Source organism: Thalia democratica, chromosome 5 (assembly GCF_965202585.1).
Source record: "Thalia democratica chromosome 5, ktThaDemo2.hap1.1, whole genome shotgun sequence".
In the NCBI taxonomy this organism is placed as follows: Eukaryota; Metazoa; Chordata; class Thaliacea; order Salpida; family Salpidae; genus Thalia; species Thalia democratica.
Genome location: NC_139169.1, coordinates 47,207,859 through 47,234,208, shown reverse-complemented (window position 1 = coordinate 47,234,208; position 26,350 = coordinate 47,207,859). Strand labels below are relative to the sequence as shown.

The 26,350-nt window shown below is 26.0% G+C and overlaps 1 protein-coding gene across 1 annotated transcript; it reads left to right on the top strand.

The window, feature by feature from the left end:
* Positions 1-1,512: 1,512 nt before the first annotated feature.
* Positions 1,513-25,704, top strand: LOC145836611 (uncharacterized). The gene is made up of 8 exons (XM_082944400.1): positions 1,513-1,634; positions 4,631-4,792; positions 8,525-8,606; positions 9,013-9,071; positions 9,218-9,317; positions 9,676-9,740; positions 16,250-16,398; positions 25,261-25,704. The coding sequence occupies exons 1-8, from the start codon at positions 1,513-1,515 to the stop codon at positions 25,431-25,433; spliced, it is 912 nt and encodes a 303-aa protein (XP_082800526.1). The 3' UTR covers positions 25,434-25,704.
* Positions 25,705-26,350: the final 646 nt, after the last annotated feature.

Sequence of the window (26,350 nt, the reverse complement as noted above, 5' to 3'; positions counted from 1 at the left end):
TTATTTGTTGAGCTAGAGACCTCAAACATTCAGGAAAGGTTCCTTTTATGATTTAAAAGACTTTGAATGTTGGAGTTTTGGAAATATTAAAAAATTAAACTTTTAGATTAAAAATAAAGGCTGTTTTTTTTCAATAAAAAAGTTTCTTAATTCAATCTTTTTAAAATATATTAATACACTTTCTGTGACAATTTAAAGAAGATTGCTTTTAAAATGAAGGTGGAGATAGTTCTTTAGTGAAATGGTCTTTTTTTGCATTTTTAGCCTTACATTTGGAACCTATTGAGGTCACCGACTTTGATTGCTCATATCTCAAAAACTACTTTAAATTTTTCCAAGCGGTTAAAAATATCTGATAGCTCAGATAAAATGCTATAAAATAAGATCAATATGTAAAAATCAAGGTGGACCCCCCTATACCCTAAATATAACAGTATAATTATATATCCTAAGTATAAATATAGTTTATTTCATTTATTTTTATATATTTATTTCACACATGTAACTTTCTCTTATCTGAAATTTTATATATTCATTTTATTCTTTGACTATAACTCTTCATATTATTTTAATTTTAATTATTTTATGTGTTAAGTTCCAAGTTTAAATGGAAACCCGTATTCTAATCACAGATAAACTGTGCTTTTTTACCTACTCTGCTAAATAGAACGGCTAGAGGTCTTTTTACTGCAGGTTTATACTTAGCATATAACCACCTTGTTGTTTTATTTTTTAAATTTTAACTTTCATGTTAAACACAAACCCGTAATTTATAACATAGTTTAATTATTAAATATTTAAAAAATCTGTATAAAATCTTTAATTTATATACGCAACTGCTCCTTTCTAAAACAATAATTAATTAATTATTTTACTTATTATATAATATATATGTAGTTTAAGTCATGGTGGTTTTATGTATGGCGCTTTAACTAATTGTTGGTCAGGGCTTTGAAAGGTTAATTACAAGTTTGATTTTGTGGTTCATTTTTTTTAATTTTTAAATTTAAATTCAGTCTGCTTTCTAATTGTATCTAACTTTAATTTTGATATAACTAAGATTTAACCATTACAAACATTCAACAAATAAAATATATATTATACCAATTTTCTGTGGTTTTTATTGCCTTTACTATTGTTAAATTTATTAATTGATTAATTAATGTTCGTTGTTTTACTTTTTATTCACAATAGATCACATATTACTTTTTTAAATTAAAGCGCTTTACTACATTTTCCAAACATAAAAAATGAATTATCTAACTTTGTAGTATGAATTAACTAGCTAGTCCTGATGTTCATATATATTGTGGTGTAATTATTAGATATATTTTTTCAAAAATTAGTAATTACTAAATATTTAGAATTAGTACTTCCTTCATTTTAATGTAAGTAGTTTATATTATGATTTGTTATTTAATTTTTAAACAGTTTGAGTATTTTTCAGAAATAGAACAGTGTAATTTTGTTTGTTATATTTGTACTGTAAATTTGTATGTTTTTTTGTACAAAATGAGTGGACAACCAAAAGCCGAGGAAAAAATCAATAAGAGAGCAAAGGATACCAAATCTCGACCAAGTGCTTCTAAGCAAAGCCTTATTTCAGGCCACTATATTGAAACTCTAGACCAAAAGTTTGTTATAATATAAGTATAAACTGTGTTTTATTAAGTTAAAAGATTTTATTACCAATATACATAATTTTTTGGACAAGTAAAAAATAGTTTTATAGTTTAATTTTAAATTTTTAAACATAAAAGTATGTTTAGAAATTTCTTATAACTATAAGATACTAATGCCATACTGTTTTTATAAAGTTGTAGTATAGTATATAAGATTATGGTTAATTACTAATTAAGAAAAACTTATAATAGTATAATTAAAAGATAGTGATAATAATAATGAATTTAATGAAATCCCATTTCAACCTATGGTTAATTTAGTAAGCAATGACCACCTTAAAACTCCTTTGAATGTGTAATTAATTTAAGGGCATAGGGGAGGGTAAACACCCTTTTTTGGTTTTTGATCTTATTTTATATAGTTTTTACTAAGCTACATAATGCTTTTTACAGATTTAAAAACTTTAAAATAATTTTTGAGATACAGCCGGTTAAAGTCAGAGGCAACAATAGGTTCCTTATGGGAGGCGCAAACTAAAACGACAAAAATAGACTACTTCACTAAAAATCTATCTTCTCCTACGTTTTTTGAGATAACTACCTCAAATTTTCAGGAAATGTTCCTTGATATATTAAGAAAATTCTGTCATAAAGAACAGTTTTTTTTTAGTTTTTTTGTTATAAAGTTTTTATTTTTTAAATATATCAAGGAACTTTTCCTGAAAATTTGAGGTAGTTATCTCAAATAAAACATAAAGTTACTCTCAAAGTTACTTCAAATTTTGTAAGATTTATCTAGTAGCTTAGCTATTTTGTAAAAAATAAGACTAGAGAACACAATTTACTAATCCCCCACCCCAATGAACTAAATTCTAGCACTACTAACAAAATAGCTTTTGTTTTATAAAATTCTAGTGATTGCAGGACATATGTTTATTTATTCTTTACAGGGGCTTCGCGTGGGGTGTTGCACTGCTGCAATTGCATCACCTTAAAATTTTGTAAAAAAAAATTAAGTATCTATAAAGTTTTTGTTATTTTTTAGAACAAAAGCTCTTATTAAACTCCAATTTAGAAAACGACCATTTTGCTCACTTCACTGCCGCGCAAGCTCTTAGCTAACTGCCGCAAATGAACTCAAAACAGCAAAATTTCTTCAAGAAATACTGTAAAATCAATATCTTGCGGTAACTAAGCTAAGTTGAAAATTCCCTGAAACAGTAGAGGTTTAAGTATCCTTCCACAAGTTATTGTAAACAAAGAAATGAAAATAAATCTAAGCAGAGTCAACTCGAGCAAAAGCATTTCAAGCAGAGGCAGCTCGAGAAGAAGCAACTCGAGCAGAAGCAACTCGAGCAAAAGCATCTCAAGCAGAGGCAACTTGAGAAGAAGCAACTCGAGAAGAGGCAACTTGAGAAGAAGCAACTCGAGCAAAAGCATCTCAAGCAGAGGCAACTCGAAAAGAAACAACTCGAGAAGAGGCAACTCGAGAAAAAGCAACTCGAGAAGAAGCAACTTGAACAGAGGCAACCCGAGCAGGAGCAACTCAAGAAGAGGCAACTCAAGTAGGGGCAAATCGATCACCTTCAACTCGGATTTTTTTTTTCTGCGACACCTATAAGAAAAATACCACGCAACGCCACTGATTCATTATATTATGATTATAGACCATTACACATAAAAATTTTGTATAACAGTATTACAATTTATTATAATACCTTTTGTTACTAATAGCTACTAATATCAAACCTAAGTTTTTAAATACATGGCAGCAAACTATAAAGTTATAATTGCAAAAATTTATACACTTATTAGTTAGGATTGTAAATAAATTTCCAAATATTTTTATTGCCACAAATATTTGTTCATTCTATAAAATTTTTATTAAAATAAAATGTAGGGTGATATCAAAGGAAAAAAATCTACTATCAAATGTAAATTTAACAAAGTTTTACTCTTTTCTTCACCATCATCGGTATTCATAAATTTTAAATTGAAATTTGCATTCTTTAACTTGTGGCTTGGCTGGAACATAAGTATTGTTTTTTTTAAATAACTAATATTCTGAATACACATAACCTCATTTGGCATCTAATATTACCCAAATTATACATTTATATATACACTACTCTTTAAATCTGCAACACGAGAACAGCAAGTGTAGAAAAATTAATTTGTGTACAGCATTCTGATTTTTTTGTTACCTAGTTGCCTTAATTCCAAAGTAGAATCTTTAAAAGAATTCAAACTATGATAACTATATATATATATGTTGTTGTAGGTTCAAAATTTTATAATAAAAAAATTTAACTAAATATATTAAAATTTGATAATTGTGAATAATAACTAAATAACTAAATATGTTGATTTTAAATGCTTTTCATTTCGTTTATGATCTTTGCATGTATGTATAACTTGCATGTTTAAATGGTTCAACACAAAACAATAAGTGCAAGAGTTTATGTATTAAACTAATAACTATTAGAATAAATACAATATAAAATAGTTTCGAATCAAAAATTAATAACTAATAATTAAAAATATTTATTGTTTTATTTATTTTGCATGCACAGCTTATTAAAATAATAAAAACCTGCAAAATTTTAAGTTTAATTCTGAAATTTTTACTACCACATTTTATAAAAAACTAAAAAAGTTATACAAAAGTTTAAATTTTTAAATCAGTTCTTTAATTTTTATTTAATTGTCAAACATTTGTTTTTTAAAATGTGCTTTGTTGATAGAATAAGTAACTTTTTTTTACAAGTAACAGCTTGGTAGTCAGATTAATTTCAAAAAAGACATATTAGATCCAACAAGGATTTTATTTTTGCTGTTAACTAAGTTTTTGCAGTCTTGGTAAAACTTTGCTGTATAGTTGTGTTTTTTTAGAGCTGCAGACTTTTTTTTTTATTAACTTGACTTAATTTATCTAAAAAACTTGGTTATAAGCTTTATTGTTAAAATAATTATTAAGGGTTAATACTAGAGTCAATTACACACAACAGGCGTAAAAAAAATACTGGGGGTGTAATGGAAACAGAATATCAACAGTTTGTTAGAAGAGAGATAAGCAAGCCAGAAACAAGTTCAAAACAAAAAAATGAACAATTATTAACATCACTCCATGGGATTTCTCAAGGCCACCTTGAACAAGATATGGAAAAAAAGTATGTGGATAGTTGTTTTTTGTTTTAAGAGCTGAATGTGCAAGTGACAGATATGTCTAAAAAATAGTAATTTAGTTAATAGTCTTATTTTAGAGTGTAATTTATATGTTTGTTTGTTTTATTAAATGTCAGTGATGATTATGAATTTGTAAGATTTATAATTTTAGATTTTTAGAACTGATGGAAACTACTTAGTTAATTTTTTATTTGTTATTAATGGCTAAAGTTGTAGATAGAACCAAAGTAATATAGTTTATTTAAAATATGTTACCAATTTTGTTTTATAAATATATTTTCAATACTTTTAAAATAAATAAAATAGTATGTTTTTTTATCTAAAGTTTTTGATAGTAAAGTTTTAAGCAGACCTTAAAATACTTGTCAAAACAAATTATTTTTAGTTTCTCCTAACATTTATTTCAAAGCAGAGTCGTTATAAATGATGTTTCATTAAATTTAGCTGTTTACTTTTTCTAATTTTTTACTTTAAATATTCAAGACTAAGACAACTAGATTTTCAAAAAGTAAATTTTTAAGATGCATAAACTGCTTCCAACCTAAAACTACTTTGCTCATAAACTTATATAGTTTATCTTATAGTATCTTAAACTAATTTACGAAATCTCCCACTTGTTAGGTTCTGAAAAAAATTTGCCTGGAATCCTGGAAAAACCTAAAACTTGTCAATTTAGGCTCAAATAACGTGGAAAAACCTAGAATTTGAGAAATTTTGAAAAAAACTGTAAGGAACAGAAATTTTTAACAAAAAGCACAAAAAACTTGAGTTTTTTACAAATTTTCATGTTAAATGACAAAATTCTGATAAAAGATACAAAAAATTTATCATATAAAGTTTTTTTTAATCATTTAAAGTTTTCATTATTATAAAACACATTAAAAGTAGCATTACAGTATCTTTTCAATAGTTATATACTATTTACAGGGTTGGCACTTTACCTGGAATTTGAGAAATTTTGAAAAAAAACCTGGAATTTTGAACAAAAATCACTAAAAAAAACCTGGAAAACCGTGGAATTTTAACAAATTCCTATGTTCAGTAGTAAAAACTCGATTTGAGTCAAAAAATCTATCATATAAATATAAAAAATTTGTCATCATCAAAAATTTTATTTATTAAAGAACATATTTAAAGTAGCTTTACAGTATCTTTTCAGTGTTTTTATACTACTTAACACAGTTTCTTACCTTAATCTTAACTTTAAACTAACAATAGACCCAAAAATGTGTACTTTAAAAAACCTGGAAGAAATTTGGAAAAAATAAGTGGTAACCCTGTATTTATCACATTTTTTATACTTAACTTTATACTAAAAACGGACAACAGAACTTGACTTGCAAAAACCTGGAAGAAAATTTAAACACCTTGAAAAAATTTCCAAGAAATCTTTAACAACCCTGCTCTAAAGATTGACTGCAAGGTAGCTAATTAGTTTGAATTTACACAGTAACGTTTTAAACAGTTTTAGTAGTTTAAATATAAAATTACATTTGCTTTTATATAAAGCCAATAGAAAACTATGAATTTTTTAACTATATAAAAATAAGTTTTTAAATTTCGCTATTTAATTTTACTGCCTTTTGTTTTACAGTTAGTGCAACTCAACTAATTTATTTAAACAACACAGTTTAACTTACAGTAGCTCATTATTACATAATTTATTACAGTAGTTAAATGTGAAGGATAACTTTCAAGAATACTAGCATTTTTGTGTGTCTTGTGTTATTCATTTAACTACAGATGCATGTCATTCCTTTACTAACTTCTTATTTTATAATTTATTCAAAAAATTTGTATGTAAAATGTTTATAGACAACCTTTTGACAAAAAGCATTAGAAGCATTCATATTTTGTAATTAATTTAGCGTGATTTTAACTTATTTTTATTAAGGTAAAATTTACCAATCCTTCGATTTATCTTTACACAAAACCAGCAACTGTATACCCAACTGCTATAACAAGACTTGGTCACAAAGAATTACAAGGTGGGCTATAAGTTTTTGGTCTAGTTCGAAAATGGTTTATTAAGAAAAATTATTTGAAAAATTATTGAAAATTATAAATAACAAAACAAGAATAATTACTTATTTATTTTCTTCTATATATGTCCTTAATTTTGATAATGAGCATAACTATTTCTCTGAAACTATCGACCAAGTCACGCAGCGTTTCTTGAAATATTCTAACCCATTCTCTCAGAAGAGATGTCTCAAAAATTTGGTGAACAACAAAAGAAACTTTGTTTTTGACAAAGATAATACCAAAAAATCCACTAAATTCAAAACAGTTTTTATTGAGGTTATAGATTATATTTATAATTTATTATTAAAAAAAAACGATTACAATGTTTCACCGCTAAGCAGATTTTCAAATTGTAAATTTAGTTCAAATAGAATAATATTGTTGGAAGGTGAACGACTGACTTTAAAAATCTGTTTTAGTTTTTCAAAAGCTTGAACAAAATTAATATTAATAAAAAAATTAAATTGATTTTGACTCAATGTGAACACAAATCAGAGGTAGTTTCTAAGATTACAAGATTGCTGTCCACACCATGAGAGAAAATGGCTTTTGTTGGCAGAAGGGTTTTTTACAAACTCATTAATAACTGCTGAACACTAAACATACATTCTGTCATTCTGATTTTCAACAAAAGCTTCAGTTGTGAATGTGTTTGATAAAAAGTTATACTTTGCTCTGCCAGACCAACATTCAAATCTTTGCTCCTTCAATTCATATTTGCTTTTAGACAGCCAGATATTATCTATTTTTCATCGTGTAGAAATCAGTTGAAGTTATTTTTGATATTACTCTGATTGAAGTCACACTTGCAGTTTTTATTTAGCCATTTGCCCTGCAGATCTCCTTCAGTTTTTCCTTAATCTTTAATTAAATCATTCTTTTTATGAAGATGTTTGTAAACAATGAAGCAACTAAATTGTTCACAAAACAACGTCTAAGATATTGACAGTTTTAATTGAAAATTAAAGTTTACACTTTTTTGATAAGATAACTAGTGGAAAAACTTCGACTATTTTCTGCAAAACTGAGATGTAGAAAAAAACTCAAAGTGTTATGTCATAGTCATTGTGAGGTTCCTTATGATTTTGTAGTATCCGCTTGTTTGATTAGTAGCAATATTTAAGCAAAACTGAGTATAAGTTAACTTTTTTTTGACTGTACTCACAAACCTATGTTGCAATTCTTCTAAATGACTTAAACCCACTGATTAGACTCAAAACAGCGGTTTTTTGTGAGTTTGCTTGATGAACTTTAATAAGGATAAAATCGGACGTAAGTTGTCTTGGATGCTGTTGTCTATGATTATTGTTAAACAGTAGTTGATATAAAGTACACCTTTGATTATAATAAGTTTATGAAAAAGGTTAATTATTGTTTACTAACCATTTAATCATAAGTTGTTATTTTATAAACTTGTGCGATCTCTAATTTATTTGAACTAATTAGTTGAGTTTCCACCCTCTTATTAATTATGTCATCACTCTTTATTTAAAATATATTCAAAATGCTCATATACTACTTAAAATAAATTGATATAAATTTATGTATTTTATGAAAACTAAAAACTATAAAATTAAAACTTAAATGTTTATTATTCCTATTTCATCAATGAAAACATTTAATTTTAAATGTTAAAACCATTAATAAGTACTTTTTATTTACAATTGTTTTTTCTAACTTATACCTTTCAGGCGTACAAATTTCATAAAAAAATCAGACACAGCTTACATCAAGTATGCTAAAAGTGCAAATTTGGACTTTTTATATGATGATGTAAGTTATTTTTAATTGTTTTCGGTACTAAAACACTTTGCTTATAATACTATTTTACATTTATATTATTAGTTTTAATACATCTTTTAAGAAATTTTTTCGGCTACGTAAAATTTTAGTAAATAAATTTCTATAATTTGATAACTCTTGCATGGATAATGTAAAGTTTTTTAAATAATGATGTTTTATTTTTTTATAAAGCTTTTAAGTGTTTAAATTAGTGTTTTAAATAACAAAAACTTAAAATATGTTTTTTTTAATGTTTATCTTGTTTTTATAATACTATTTATGCAAAATGTAATACTTTTGTTATTGACTTTTAGTTATAATTTATATATTTTTAATTAAAGAGTAAAAGTTAAAAATAACCATAAAATGTTAAAGTTTTATTTATAATTTTTTTAAGAGCCACAAACACCACAACTTTGAAGAATCACGTTATGGAGCACATCTAAGTAAACCAGGGTATGCATTTTTCATATTAGACATGCGCATTTAAAAAATTGTTGCATAAATTATACAAATAAAATGGTCGTTGTTACTTTGAAGACTTTTGAGAACAAAATATTTTACTGAAATTTTCGGTCAAAAATGAAATTTAATTTTCTCAGTGACACTTCACAAATTAAGCCAGCCGTGTCAGAATATTTAAGTTGTGCACGTTACGGTGGAAGTAGAAGAGATCTGATCAGGAGAACTTCAGAGACTGCTGTTAGTTTATAAAAATATAAACTTATAGCAACAGTTCCCAAATCGATAACGTTCAACATTTCATTAGTTTATACGTTAAAAAAATATTTGTTGAAACATTAGTGTAATTTAATTTAAACCTTTATTATTTGTATATCTCTAATGAAATTAATAACTTAGATGTTATTAAAAGATACTTTTATAAGTAATGTTTGCAAGAGTTTTGGTATGTATATTTATTTTTAGTCTTCCAGTGCGCACATATCCTCTAAATTTTTATAAATTTGCTTTTTGGTATAGAATTTAACACAGCAGCAGATAGTTTTTAAAATTTAGCTAAAAGTTGAAAACTGAGTTTTCTAACAATTTTACTATCCAGAGAGAAGAAAGGGAAAGAGAACAAGAGGAGATGAGTAGAAGAAAAGAGAAAGCAGCTACAAGCATGTATGTTGATCCGGTTATGTTCACTTAGTATAACAGCATTTTTATAAAAATTATAAGTCTTTTGGACTTTTTATTAAGAAAAATTATCTGTTAGCATACTTATTTTCAAAACAAAAAATGGATAGACAACAACTAAAAAACGAGAATCAGTTTACTTTTTTTTATAAATTTAAAAACGTATTTATCCACATAATTTAAAAATTTACATTTTTTTTTTGATTATTTATAAACAAATACATCTTAGTATTTATTTTTTACTGGTTCGACTAAAGAAAAATCTCAAAATTTTGTTTTACTATATGTATGTAATATATTATGCTATACTTTTAAATATTTGGTTAAAACAGATTTAAGCGTAACAACCTAATTAGCCATTATATAACATTCAAGTTTATACAACATATTTTTTCATAAAATTTAAATACATCATTACTAATATTTTATCAGTTATTGCATAGTTGGTCATTTTAATAATTGTTGTATTGCAGAATGATAGTTTAAAAATGAGTGTTGCGGTAAATTTTGTAATGAGTTATATTTTTACATATTTTGCTTATAATTCTAAATTAAACAATAATAGTTCTAAACTTATGTATAATTAATATTAAAAAACAGGTTTTGTTTATTTTCATAATTTTTTTTAGATATTAAACTATAAAGTTTACAGTAGGAAGTCCGTCGGCTAAAGCTAACTAGTTTAAATATTGCGTTGTATTTATGAGTCAAACCAGACGTTTTGTTCATGAATAATTTATTTTCATTTTTCGATTGTCTGTAAAAAGAAAGCTTGGTTGAAAAATTTGATAATTTTTTAAAACTTTTTTCTCACTTTTTAAATATATTGTAAAACTTGCGTTACCTAAATTTGTAAAAAATAGTTGATTTAAACTCTTAAAGATGTTTTACATTAATATTTTAAAGTATAAGTAGTATGAAAAAGTTTTTGTTTGTATTCCTTGATAAGCTTTTTAAAAGTTTTTACTCAATTTCACTGCTCAATATGTTCTGTGTCTAATCTTTATAAAGTAGTTAAAGTTTATTTAAATAAAAGGACTTATAAATGTTTATTAGTGAAAATTTAATTTTAAATAAAAAGTGTAAATACTGTATATAAATGTATATAGTTCTAGCTTTTATAGTTCTATCTTACAGTTTGTAACGTTTTGTGTATATAATAGTTAGTTTGAAAATTTTTACACGATAGTTAAATAAGAAGTAGGTCATTTATATACTAAGTTTAATATATCATATTTCTTTTACTGCTTTATTAAAAATTGTTATCATAATTTTTTAGTTATCGTAAAATATATTTGTGCTTGCTCTAGTCAAATATGCGTTTATATTATGACATGTTGAATGGTAAACTGATTATTGTTAGCTTTTTCAACTTCTTAATAACATTAAGTCGTTTAAAAGCTTGCTAACTACCGGTTAAAGACTACTAAATTAAAATCTTTATAGCTTATCTATCGTTTCTAAAGTGCCTTATTGCTTGCATAAAACAAAAGTTTATGTAATAATTGGTAGCTTTTTTTTTGTGTTATTTGTTATTACTTCATTGAGTTTACAAAAAAATAACACAGTATTAAAATTACAAACACGCATATATAATATTAAATATTACTAACAGCAGTTTTCCGGTTAACTTGATTAAAATATCAATGCAATCTACTCAGGCTGTTATTATGTTTTCAAAAAATACTGGCTGTTTTTTTTTTGAAAACTTGAGTTACTTTGAATTATATTTGTAAATATTTTGGAAAATATTTATTTTAATAATTTTAAGTGCATATTGTAAATGAAGTTCTATCTATGTTTTTGATAACTTAGAAATATTTATTAAAGTTTTTATGATTTTATTGTATAGATATTTATGTATAAAAATATATGTACATATAAATATAGTAATATGTATAAATAAATATATATAAAAACAAATTATACAGTAATCTTCCTTTATTCTACCAACATATGTTTCTGTGTGTCAACGAATCAACACACTTCAACTGGGTTGTTAATAGGAAAGATAACTCTTATCTTTCCTATTATTATTATTATTATTATTATTATTATTATTATTGGTTTATGGTCCATATGATGGACCTAGGTATCAAAACTTAGTCCACTTAAATAGAAAGACACATAACGAAAAAATAATAATAACACAAAAAGTTCAATTATAAAACAAAGATAAAGACATGTTTTAACATATAGTGTATAAAATTTATAGATTAACTAAAAAAGCGATATTTTTAACCACAAACTTATATAATTTAAATGCATTGACTAACATCAAAAATAAAAACCTAAAGCACCAAACACATTAACAGTAGACTGGCTTGATAAATAATCATTGCACATATTGAAAAAGAACTCATCAATTATAGAGTAAAGGCGCTGCTATTAAAATTAAACTATGGACTAAGCTAAATCTCAAAATTAAATCAACGGTTGATAAAATTTTTATTAATTTTACTAACAAACATTTTATTTATATCAAACTTTTTTAACTTTAATCAAAACTCTACAACTTTTTTGCAAGAAACTAATTCGTTTGGAAATTTGTTCCATATTTCAACTGACCAATAAAAAAATGAATTATGCCAAGCCTCATTATTGAAATGATGTTTGCATGAAAATTTTTTCTATTTCCTCTCAGTAAGTAATTAGTTCTATAAGGTTCAAAAATTGATACTATATTAATTGTAGTCTCAGGATTAACTAGTTTCAAAAAGTAATAAGGTCAAATTAAAGTCTTCTGTAAACTAAAGGTTTAATACTAAGTTTTGTTAATCTATCAAGATAAGATGTATAACAAATATTGCAGAGGTTGAAGATTAATCTGGTATATTTTCTTTGAACAGATTCTGTATGGTTAATATCTTTTTTAAGTATGGAAACTAGATTGGTGTGTTATATTCAATTTAGGAGCTTTTTAAAACTTTAAAAGATGTAGTTGATGCAATTCGTTTAAGGTAACTAATATGGTGATTCCATTTAAAATTTTCAGCAACAAAAGTTCCAATATCTAACAATTTAGTTGAAGATAAGTTTGTATTGTTTATTTTAAAGTCAAAAGTAGAGATAGTAGTCTTTTTTTTTGAATATTTAGAACTTGAAATTTACTAGGGTTTTAGTTTAATTTTCTTTTCTTTAGCCCATTGTAAATTTTATCTAAGCAATTCTGTAAAGTTGTGTTCGATTGGCTAAATTTTTTTGTGTCATCTGCGAAGACGTTAAAGTTGCTGGTAACATCAACTTCTTAAAGCTAAACCATTTATGTAAATAATAAATAGTAGTGGGCCAATAACACCTCCTTGAGGGACTCCATTAAAAATAGGTAAAGATTCTAAAAATGCGTTATTAATTGCTACTTTTTGAGTTCTATCATTTAGAAACTCTTTGAGCTAACTAACTAGACTGCTATGAATTTTGTATTGCGATAATGTGTTAATTAATTTAATTCGAGAGACAGAGTCAAAAGCTTTTTTGATATCTGTATAAATTACTTTAGTAGACTTATTGCTTAAAAAAGACACCAACCAAGAGTGTAAGCAATCTAATAATTGAAAACAGGATGTTCTGTTAGGGTAAAAAATTAAATAGTTTAGGTGAAATAAGGTTATTTAAAAAAGACAATCGAGCACCTTTATAGAAGTTATATGTTCAAAGATTCTGCAAAAAAGTTGGTCTGTAATTTAAAGGGTTGAATTTGCTACCTGTTTTGTATATTGGTATTACATATGAAATTTTACATTGTTTTGACAGAGAAGATGTAGCCAGAGAACAATTAAAGATTAGTGATATTGGAAAAACTTTAGAATAAATAGTACGTTTAATAAAAAACGAAAGAATATTATCTAATGATCTTGTTATTTTATCTTTTAAATGATTGACAGATTTAACTATTTCATCATTGTTTATAAAAGAAAATTGTATTTCTAGACAATTTTTATCAATAAGTTCATTTTTGTTTATCATCATTAACAAATACTTTTTGAAAAGCCTTATTAAAAAAAGAGGCTTTATAAAAATCAGATAATATTTCGGCAGTGTTTTGTTATGCAAATCAGAAAAAGCAGGTGCTATCTTAAGCTTAAATTTTACATAGCAGTAATTTTTTGCATTTATGATGTGGAAATTTTTTTTTCATGTTCCATATTAAACATTATAATTGCTTTTTGATAATCATTTGAAACTTCTGTATCATCTGCTTTATCTGATTTACATTGTTCATAGCGTTTTAGTTTTTCTATAGTAGGATATATTTTTGATTTTCTGTGATGTTTTGTTAAAGGCACAAGTTGTTTGATTGAAAAGTTTATTGTTTTTATAAATTGTCATAAAATTTTTGTAAGTTTTTTCAATTGTTATATATAATTTTCCAATTTATTTCTGACAAAAACTTATTTATGTTTTCAAAGTTAGCTCTATAAAAATTTGGGTAGAGCGATCGAGCAGTTGGCTTTGTACCCTATCAACACTAATGCCAAACGAAATAACGCTGTGGTCATTAGTATCGGTTGAAGGCGAATCCACCGAATAAGGCTTAACTCTATCTAAACCCATATAATTACAAAGCAGTAAATCAAGAACCTTACCGTCTTTATGTGTAGGTGAATCAATAAGTTGTGTAAAAAGATTATCTGAACAAAATTTAATAAAGCTAATGTGACAGTCATTGTAGCTGGTGCTTGGAATATTCCAGTCTTTTTGGTAAGTTGAAGTCACCAAGAATGTAAAAAGGAAACTCTTTTGGAATAAAAATTCTGATTAGGTTGATCATTTTTGAAACAATTATAAGAGGTTTAGAAGAACTTGGAGGGATGTAGTCACATAAAAATCTTATTTTTAGTGCATTAAGAGTCAAATCAAAACGGATAAATTCAAAATCATCAAAGGAAATAACGTTAGATTTAACTTCAACTATTTTAAGAGAGTTTTTTTAGTTAACAGCAACGCCTCCCCCCTGCTTAATCTATCATTGCGGATAATGTTATACCCTAAGGGACAAAAATTTGGGTCAATAGCATTAGGATTTAACCATTATTCAGTAAAAAAAATCTAAACTTTTTGTACACTTATAACATTCAACAAAACTTATTTTATTTAAGATAGATCTTATATTTGTATATGAAACTTAAAAAAAAGAATTATTAGAGTTTAAATTATGACAACTAATTGTGCTTGGACTTTAGTACATTCACTAAAATAAAAACTACATTTTTTCTTTTGCTATAATTTTTTTTTAAATTTTTTGTGTTGAAAATCATTATATAAGAGTTTAAGAAACTTGACTTACTAGGCCCAGAGATCCTGGGTGTTGAACCGAAAGGGCTGTGCAGTGTTTTAGACTATTCTGTTTTGTTTAATCATGTACATAATGTTCAAATTTATGTTTTTAGCTTCTGCTTTCAGTTCAACTCTTAATCTTCTAAAATGTCCAATCTCTGATTTTGTATGCTTAACATCAATATATGTGTTAATTTCTCGTCCATGATGGAATGTCTAAAGGTTTCTTAGACTCAGTAATATTTTCTAGTAGATTTGAGTTCTTAGTTTTAAAATAATTGGTCTTGTTTTAATGCTATCATATTTACCCACACGGTATAAAGTATTTAGTTCAGTCTCAGTCAACTTGTTAGAACCTGAGCTATATTGAATTAAGTTAAGATCTTCTTTATTATTTTCAATTGTGTAAACTGATGGAATGTTACAATTTTCAGGAACATAAAACATTATGACCCTTAAAATGTTTTTTGTTTAGTTTTCTTTCAGTTTCAGCATTTATTTTTTCTGTTACTAATATCAATTTACTGTCGATGTTGCTAACGATGTCAGGTTGTTTTGTAATTGAGTTATTTGATCTTTCTGCATTTACTGAGTATTTCATTTCAAAGTTCTCAAATTTTAATGTAAATGTTAAACTATTGACTGACTTTTGTTGAAAAGCTTTAATTATTAACTACAAGCCAACTTTTTAAACTTTGAGATATAGTAATCTTTATAAAAAGTTTCCGATACAAACGTATGGAACACAAATTTCTTATTGTCAAAGAATTAGTGTAAAAATTTAAGAAGATTGGTTATAAAACGAAAGAGAAGATTCTTTTTAAGTGAAATAGTTTTTTTTTCTGTTTTTGGTTTGTGCCTTATATAAGTAACTTATTAAACACGCTGACTTTGATCACTAAAAATTCGAAAGTAAATTTGCATTTTGATTAAAAATATCTTATAGCTGAGATAAGACTCTACAAAATAATAAGATCACCTTGTAAAAAACAAAAAGGACCCACTATGCCTTAATTTTAAAGTTTTCTTGCAAAACTAATTAGCAAATTTATATTTGATTATAACTATAAAACTTTTGAAATTTTTTTTTATTATACAAAGTCTATTCTCAAATTATATATTTTGAGTCTTATGTACAAAACACAGTAAAAATATTGTACTTGAAATATAAATACCTTCAGTTTTTTTTTTAATATCATCTTTATTCATTTATTTAGAAATCCAGACAAAAAAGACCGTCCTTATCCCTATAGGAATTTCGATACTCAGGACTATTTTGTAAAGACCCCGAGAACTGGATTAAAACCAATTCCTGGTGCAAGTAAAGATGACAGATTTGCACCTAACATACCGCCTTCAAAACCAGGTACTTTAATTAGTAATGACTTAATGAGATCAGAACACTCATAACAGTTTTTTATTATATAAATAAGTTTTATGTATATAAGTATAAATAAGTTTTTGACTCACAAGTTTAATAAACTATTCTTGATTTTAACGTGATATTTTTTCAATTACTAGATATAAAAAATACAGAAAAAAAAAAATTGTGTAAAAATAGGTTAAATTTGAACACGATAATGCTCTATACGCTTTACATTTAAAATAAATTAAAGGTTTCCTAAATAAATTACAAGCGGAGTTGTTGCACTATTTAGTTATCCTAGACAGTTTTTATAAAAACCATAAAAGTTAAATTACGTAACTGTTATAAATAGTAGTTTTCATTATTAACAGTTAAAATAACTTTATATTTATAACTGTTATAATTAACATAAAAAAGTAATTTGTTATCCTGTGTACCAGTGGCGACGTGTGTTTTTTGTAAAAGTTGATGCAGATTATTAGTTACTTCATAAATAGGTTGTAGGTTATAAATCTGAATTTTATACTTAAAGTATTTGTAATATAGCTTTAGCTAGCATAACCTCTCTTATTAACGATAACATGATAAGGGATAAGTCAGGAGTCAGCAGTCTTTTGTAGGTAATGGATCAATTTTCCTAAAAATAATAAGAAGAAATACTTTTAACACATGGTAGCTATAAAACTTGTAATCCTGGAAAAACCTGTAATTTGACAATTTAGGCCAAAAAAACTCTAAATTTGAACAAAAATCACTAAAAAACCTGGAACTTTAAACAATTTTTACTATAAAATGATGAAATTTTGATAATATACGAAAATTTATTATATACAATATAATTTTTTGTATCATTTAGGATTTAATTTGAAATTAAACATGTTTATGTAGTTTTTCAGTATCTTTTCAATACTTTTATATAACTTAAGACAGTTTTTCACCTTAAATTTAATTTTTACTAAAAGTGAACAAAAAAACGTATACTTTCTGAAACTTTCAAGAAATTTAAAAAACATGGAAAAAAAGTTCAAAAAACCTTTGGCAGACCTGTTAATACTAAAAATTTAATAAAATAAACAATTAATATGTACTAGTAAGAAGTAATTATTTAACTAAGATTCTGATTGTAAGTTTTCACACCATCTTTTTTTACTGTTTAAGAACTAGCATATCTAGTTTAAATTTCAAAATTTTGCTGGAATATCTAGATTATAGCGTAACTATCAAAAATCGCTACATAAATGCATGAGACTTTTTTTTGTTCTTCATTTGAAACTCCAGAATGGTTAGTGTAAGTTTCAAAATGAATTCCGTGCTCTCCTTCATTAGTTTTTATGCACCCTAGAATTTTCAAGTACCCCAAAATAATTTTTTGCAAGTTAGTGTACCCCGTATAGATCACTGTTCATTAAGTTCAATTCATATAAAGAAATGTGTTTAAATCGAAAATAGATATTAACACTGGGTAGCTGTCAAATTCGACGAGCGTACAAAATTGCACGAAAATACTTTTGCACGAAGACACTTTTGCACGAGGGAATAAAATTGTACAAAGGTTTTTCACGAGTTACAATTTTGCAAGGAGACATTTTTGCACGGGTAATTTTTTTTTTTTTGTTTGTTATCACTGTTACCCTTACCCTCGGTCGGTAGCTTATTTTTGTTAGTTTATTTTTATTCATTCATTTTTCGTTTTATTTCATAATATTTGTTTTTAGTTGTTTATTTTATTCTCGTTTAACTATCACTGTTACCCCTTACCCTTAGTCAGTAACTTTTTTTCTTTTTTTATCAATTTACATTTTAGTTTTTTTAATATACATTTTTATCTTTTTTTTACTCTTATGCAAAAATGACTCTCCGTGCAAAATTGTAACTCGTGAAAAATTGACCCTTTGTGCAAATTTTTTTCGTGCAATTTTGTTCCTTCGTGCTATATAGTCTCCTCGTGCAATTTTGACCCGTTCCCATTAAAACTATATATATTATATCATTGAAATGGCGTCTATCTTATGACAAGGAACTTGATGAACTTGATTTAAAAAACCAATGGTATCTTTTCAGTAATTTTGAACTATCTAAAAAACATTTTCTATCTCAAGTTTAATTTTATGCTAAATAGAAACTAAACTAAAATAGTTTAACTACTAAAAATCCTGGAATTAAATCATAATTCCTGGAAGGAATTCAGAAAACTTGGGAGAAGCTTCCATAGAATTAGTTACAGAAGTTCTTTCGAAGTTATGGTTTTTTATCAATCTAAAGATATTTTTTTTTATTCAATGTTATTCTGTTTGCAAAATGGTTAGCCCTATTTTCTGGGGAGCGGGTCAGAATACCATGGCTTCACTTTAGCACGATGCATTTATTTTGCACAGCGTCACTTTATCACGGCCTCATTTTAGCACGGTGTGTCACACTAGCACAGTGGGTTACTTTGGCACGGTGCGTCACTTTAGCACGGCGTCAGTTTATCACCGTGCGTAATTTTTGCACCATTTTATTCTCTTTTACTTTTGCTGCTTAAAGCGTCTTATTTTAACAGCTTTTTTTTTTGGACTAAGCGATATTTTGCACAAACTAGACCTTTATTTTCGAATTTATCTATAATACATTTATAAACATAAATATTTAGAACTCTGTAATATATAAAACACGTGTTTTTAAACTAAATTCAGGAATTAAAAGTAAAAACGTATTAGATTCGTAAAAAATTCAAACTTAATTTACAACTTTATTTTGGAACTATTTTAGTACTGTTTAAATGTGGTACAAAGTTTTTTTGACAACGGTGTAAAAGTATAGATCACAAAGTTCAATAAACAAATGTAACTAAAAAGATTAAGCAAACACTAAGTACTTTAATTTTTTTTTTCGAAAATGTAATTAGTTTTACTGGTATAAATATTAAAACAGCTTATTGTTAATTTAAGTTATTAACAGTTTATAAAGTAAAAACATTGCAAACTTAAAATCAAAGTTAAATTTACTTCTGTTATAAAATTTCTAATTATACTATTTTAAGTTTTGATGTTAACTATTAAAACAGAAACTTATTTTAATGTATTGAAATTGTATCTACTTGATACATTAGTTTCAATACTTAAAGTTTCAAGTTCATAAACAACATTAAATGAATGTTTTTGTACAGTAAGTTAAGTTTGAAAAAATACGCTGATCTTCTTAGTTTAAGAATTTATGCATTTTGGAAAGTTTAGAAAGTTTTTTTTAGGAAAATATTTTAAACTGTTCGTGGCTTAATTTCACCATACAACCTTTTTATAAATCTGATTACTACATCCTTTAATGAAAACCATCCATATAATAAAATATTCAACCGCAACACAAAAAATATCATACAGTTATACAAGTAATTTTAGAAGCAAAGTTATAGCACACAAAAATAAAATATTAAACAAAAACAATATAAACGATTAAAGTAGCACAAAAGATAAACTTTGCAACTGCCGCAAATAACCTTGCCCTTTAAACAATCAATGTCTTGTTTCAAACATAATATATAGAGCAACAATAACATCCAATATAACAACTAAACAGTGCTTAGGATCTACAGGAAATACTTTCAAACAAAGATATATGATTCACAAATTTTCATTCAAAAACATTAACAAAAGGCATACAACAGAACTGGCAAACTAAGTTTGGAATATAAAAGATAACAACACAAACTACAAAATTAAATGGGAAATACTAAACAGGAAAAAAATCAAAATTCAATACTAAATTTGGCTACAAACTTTGCTACTTATAAAAATAGAAACTGATAAATCAGACAAGAACATAATACTAAACAAGAACAGCGAAAGACAAAATATATGAACTCATTACCAAAAATATTTTTTTAGCAAAATTAAAACTAACTAAACATTATTTCAAAGTAAAAATAAGCCGCAAACACGAATAGCTTAAAATACTTTTCTTGTACAGTTTAAAACGGTTTTCTGATAAAACCTTTCCAAACTTTTCAAAATGCATAAATTCTTAAACTAACAAGATCAGCATATTTTTTCAAACTTAACTTACTGTACAAAAACCTTCATTGTTACTACGTCATGATAGTTATAAAATTTTTAAACTCTAAATTTCTGTTAATAAACTTTAGCTTTACTGATGAGTATATAAAGTTATATATCTCATATACGAAACGGTCGTATAAACCTACTATTTTTATATATTCAAATGAATATTTTGCTCGAATTCAATTTGTCGATCACTATCGACCAAAACTTTTTTAGAAACTATTGATATATATATATGTATATATATATAATTTATTAGGAAAATGCGATTTTAAAAATTCTAGAAAATATGTTTCATAAAGACAATAAAAATCGTATTTAGTTTTCAGCTGGTTCATTTCAAAATAAATAGCACTTTGTTAAACAGAGATGGGAAAGTTATACAAAAAAACAAAAAACAGTATACGTAACTATTGAATATTGTTCACAGCGTTCGTGCGCATCAGGCTAAATCAGTTTTTTGGAAGAAGTTAAAATACATCAGGCTAAATCTTTTTTTTTTAGAATCTCAGTTTTTATCTGTTCAAAGGCTTGAAAATTCTTGATTTTAAAAAAATTGAGAAATTTTTCTAACATTAAATTGAGATGTAAATTAATTTCTGAATATAAATTTAGTTATTAAAGACAAAACCAGTCAGTATTTGTTAAAACAAATGCTTGAAACTTTTTGAGTTTTTAATAGAATTTTAAGTATCTTTTTTTATCTTGTTTTGGGTTGATTATATACTTCATAATTATGAAAGTTTATTGAGAATTATACAGTTTAAAGATTACAGTTGGGGTGCACTACAATTTAAATTTGGACGATTCAAATTCCGACAATTTAGATTCTGATTTTTAAAGCAGAACTCAATTATTTTTTTTTTCACCATCATGATTATAATAATCAGACCTATGCGTGAGTTTTTTTTTTTTTTCAAATTCAAAATATTTGTCCAGATATAATTTGAAAACTTTAAAAAATAGATATTTTTAATATTCACTTAATAAATTTCAATTATAAGAATACTTAATAGTTTTTATTCATAATCATTTTTATTAATCAGATCTAGGAACCTATTTTTATTTTTCTCAACTTCAGTTTATATTTAGAAAATATAGCTTATTTAAACAAAATTTAAGAATTTGAATTGTAGGAATTTGAATTGACCTAATTTGAATAGTCATGTAACCTAACAGTTGAATTCAAAACAACTTAGCTGTTAGTTTGAATTTGTTTATATCAGCTTTGTTTTTTAAAGCTTAGATATTTTAATTGTTATATTTCCTAAATTAGAAACTCAATACCAAATAAACTTTAGACTAAAACTTATAGCAGTTTATTAATAATATGTTTTACTGTTTTTTAAAAGTTTTTGAAGTTATTAAAAGACTAACACATTCTGAACACAGCAGCTACTTAATAGAGAGTTTGTAAGTAAGAATTTTTAGTCTTAATAAAAAAGAACACTGACAGAAATTTTTACTTGGTTCAAAAATTTGTAACTTATAAAAGAGGCGTACTAAAATGGGTACTTGATGAAAGTGTGTAACGTAAATGCGTACTTTTCAAAATATGCATACTAAAATGCGTATTTAAGGGCATAGGGGGGGTAAACACCCTTTTTTGGTTTTTGATCTTATTTTATATATTTTTTACTAAGCTACAAAATGCTTTTTACAGATTTAAAAATTTCAAAATAGTTTTTGAGATATAGCTGGTCAAAATTGGAGCCAACAATAGGTTCCTCATGGGAGGCGCAAACTAAAACGGCAAAAATAGACTATTTCACTAAAAATATATCTTCTCCTACGTTTTTTGAGATAACTACCTCAAATTTTTAGGAAATGTTCCTTGATATATTTAGAAAATTCTGTCGGAAGAAATTTTTAAAAAAATAAAAAAATAAATATTTTATATAAAAAATGAACAAAAATAACTTTTTTTTTTGTTTTTTTGTTATAAAATTTTTATTTTTAATATTTTTTAAATTCTGTTCCGACAGAATTCTCTATATATATCAAGGAACATCTCCTGAAAATTTGAGGTAGTTATCTCGAAAAACCTAGGAGGAGATATATTTTTAGTAACTTCTAGTTATTTGCTGTTTTAGTTTGCGCTTTCCATAAGGATCCTATTGTTGCCTCTAACTTTGACCTGCTATATCTCAAAAACTATTTTGAATTTTTTAAATCTGTAAAAAGCATCTTGTAGCTTAGTAAAAACTATATGAAATAAGATCAAAAACCAAAAAAGGGTGTTTACCCCGCTATGCCTTTAATGAGAAGTGTGTACTTAAAACAAATACATAAGAGGAAGGTGAACATCAGGCTAAATCGGTCAAAATTGTGAAATATCAGGCTAAATTTTTAAAAGTTTGCGCACGAACCCATTGTAAAGTACAAATATTCGGTGCTAAAATTAATCTTCCATCTAAACAAAAACCTAAAGTTCACAAAGCTACAATAAAGTGACAATGAAGTATTTTTAGATTTATTGTATCTTAAGAGAAGCTTTTTCATATGTCGACACGAAGATACGAATCCACTCCTCTTATTTAAGCAACCTTATTTAACATTTTTTTTTTGTTTTTATAAAACATATGTTCTGGGGTTATTAAAATCGCATTTTATTAATAAAATATTTTAGTGCCTTCAAGTGGGCTCTGTAGAAAGTGATTAAGTTTAGATAATCACCTTATTTTCTATATATATATTAACAAAACACTAAGTTTTTAAATACAATTGATTCACTATTTTGTTTAACAGAACAGATCTTCAGTTTGTTTATTGTGATAATATCTTAAAACAGAAGTCAAAGTGTAAATGAAATTAAGCAGAAACTTAAAGGATAGTTACGTCAATAAATAAATCAATAAAAGATATAAGACACACTAGTTTGCATAATGTTCAAAATTATTTAAAATAAAAGCTTGAAAAATGTGTACAATTACTAAAAAGTTCATTTGGTTTATTTAAAGCTAGATTTGAGTTTAGTTTTGAGATCTCGTGTTCTTCCATATTGCAGAGAGTGCAGCTATGTTTTAAATTTAGTTTGTTTTTATTCGTGCTAAAATTTCCTAATTAATGCTAAAAACTTCACTTTTATCCTTCAAATCCCAGATATATTTCGAAAGCGTATTTATAGTCTGTATTTACTGTTGCTAAAAGAACATTTATGCCGTGTGTACCTACTTTTAAACAATAAACCTGATAAGCCAACATACTGCTTATTTTTCTCTGATGTTTTTACCGTCACTCTATAGATAACATTTTTTAATAAACAATTGCCATCCACCATGCATTTATCTCTGCAGTTGCATTGCTTTCGTTCCTCTGCCTTATCTTCTAACAATTTGCGATTATAAGACATTATCTGGCTCTTCATACTTGGCATGCACGAGTACGAAATTTTCAACAGTTTTCTATTGAAAGCTTTATGGTACGGGTGCGTTGGGCCAAAGTTTCGGCTAACGATTTCCAGGAACCGTTTACCGATTTTTGTCTCTACTGACAAACAAAATGGTAGTGTGAAATACCGGATATTTTTTCTTTATATATAAATATATATATATACTGTAAAAAACAAGAATGCCCGGTAAATGGAAGTTGCCTAATGGAAAATTACTGAAGACCGTCCATATTGTAAAGTTTTTAACAGGAAGACACTAAAAGTGTCCTATTCCTGCATGCCAAACATAAAACAACTTATAATGGCACACAATCGAAAGATGTTAGACACGCAGGACAAAGGAGGCGAATGTGTGACTGCAAAAAACAATAATGCCCGGTAAATGGAAGTTGCCTAATGGAAAATATTATAAATAAAGCGACAGTCATAACTGAAAATCAGACTAAGTTTTATGTTGGCTCGACTGGACTATCGTTGAAGAATCGCTACATAAAGCACAAGTACAGGTTCAAACACGAAAAACATAAAAATACGACAACATTATCGCAGTACATTTGGAAACTAAAAAATTACAAAGTCTATTTTAAAATTCAGTGGGAAATACTAACAAGAACGAAAAATAAAATTAATTTAAAAAACGGATGTAAATTGTGCAATGCGGAAAAATACAAAATTTTAAAAGTTAAAAAATCTGAATCTCTAAACAAAAGAAACAAATTACAAACTGGCTGCATACATTATTGAAAACAATTTATCTAGAACTTTATTAATAATTTTGTCTAAAATCAACTAACTATTCTATTACGTAATACCTAATTTTGTATAATTTTATTGCTGTACTTGCAAGTTTGCTTTTTATTGAATAAAACCTGGCCGAAGACGCGTATTAAACGCAGAAACAGCTGTCCTAAGCAAAAGTTTATTTTCTGTAAATTAACTCTATATGTATATATATATACTTTTGCGTTGTATATAGCCTAAAATAGTAGTAGATTTCTTATCTATTATATGTAGTTATTATTTAATACACATTCACCAAAAAATTATTTTGATAAATAAATAAAGTAAACTGTATTAAAACGACACAAATATTGTCTGATTAGTTTTATTTAGACCAATTCTTACTGCCACAAGTTATAATCCTGTTCTACGTTTAGTCTAGAACTTCTACAACGATTAGATATTTTTTTTAAATAAAATAAAAACGAATGTTTACCTTGTTTTGCAATCATCGTTTTTGTTCCAAATGAATATATTCTACAAAAACTTCTAAATGTCAATATATTGCTTGCTCAGCCTAGAATTCATACGATTTAATCTGTATTCATTGTATTTTTTTTTCTTAATATTTAAAATTGAGCTAATAATTGTATCTACTTAATTTGTTTTTATAAAACTATACTTTATTTCTTCTGTAATAAAAAAATATGTCAGGTATTGAACATGAGGAGTTTCAACGCAATAAAGCCCGGATGCAAACATCGGCTGCTCCCTATCAAACGGATGATCTGACGGTGTGGCAAAGGGGAGGAAACTATCCTTCGTCCAAGACCACTCTTGAGGACAGATTGAAGGGACGTGGCAATCGCAATCGAGATGGACTTTAAAAATTACAATATCTGTTGTTGCTTTTAAATTATCATAATTTTCTTTTTCTGAAATCATTTTTACACTAGCTCAGAGTTTTTACCCTATATTTAAATATATAATACTGCATTTTATCTGTAACTTAAGCTAGTTATCTGTAAGACTTCTCCATCCTACAAGCAGCTGTAGTTATTACCGATCTCTTTTTAGTTTGAGCTGAATATTTCTAAACATACATTTTTTTAAATAATGAAGACAATTACAATCTGTCCAAAGTCGTAGTAGTATTTCTGCCACAATTTTTATTTGAAAAAAAAAAGATTAAAATCATTTCCATGGCGTGTTGCTTTTAAAAGTGTTTGAGTAAGCCGTGACAAAATAGTTTGCTGTATGCATGTCTGTCTGCCAATATTTAAAAACTGTCATTGATTTGATACTTATGCATGTTTATTCGCTTTTGTTTTTAGTCTTATGTTTAAGAATAAATGTTGTCAATCTATTTTACACTGGTGAGTCTATTAGTTTAATCCAGCATTTGTTTTTTTTTTTTTTAATAGATTGTAGTATTTCAAGTATATTTTAAAACATTTGTATTGTCAACGTTTTTCTCAGCTAAATTTTACACGATGTAAATTATTATGCACAATTATAATTTTCATAGCGATTTTTTTCTATATTAATTTTTTTTTATTGTAAAAGTCGAAATAGAGCTAAGATTATCTCCCAATTCAAAAAATTTGAGACTATGCTCAATTTAGAATTTTTCTACTTTGTAGAAAAACATAAAAATAACAGTATTATTATTAGGTAAAAAGTCCAAAAAATTAAGAAACGGATATTTAATTTTAAAAAATTTATCTATTCTGATTTAACTTTTTTATAATAAAGCTACAAAAAATATTCTTTCAACTTGCAAAGCTTGTATACAACTTTTATT

What these genes read in the sequence shown, in the direction of transcription:
- LOC145836611 (XM_082944400.1), top strand. Translation starts at nt 1,513, where the DNA reads ATGAGTGGACAACCAAAAGCCGAGGAAAAAATCAATAAGAGAGCAAAG. An exon ending in GGAGAACTTCAGAGACTGCT is followed by an intron (nt 9,318 to 9,675) that starts GTTAGTTTATAA and finishes TTTACTATCCAG; the next exon opens with AGAGAAGAAAGGGAAAGAGA. An exon ending in CATACCGCCTTCAAAACCAG is followed by an intron (nt 16,399 to 25,260) that starts GTACTTTAATTA and finishes AAAATATGTCAG; the next exon opens with GTATTGAACATGAGGAGTTT.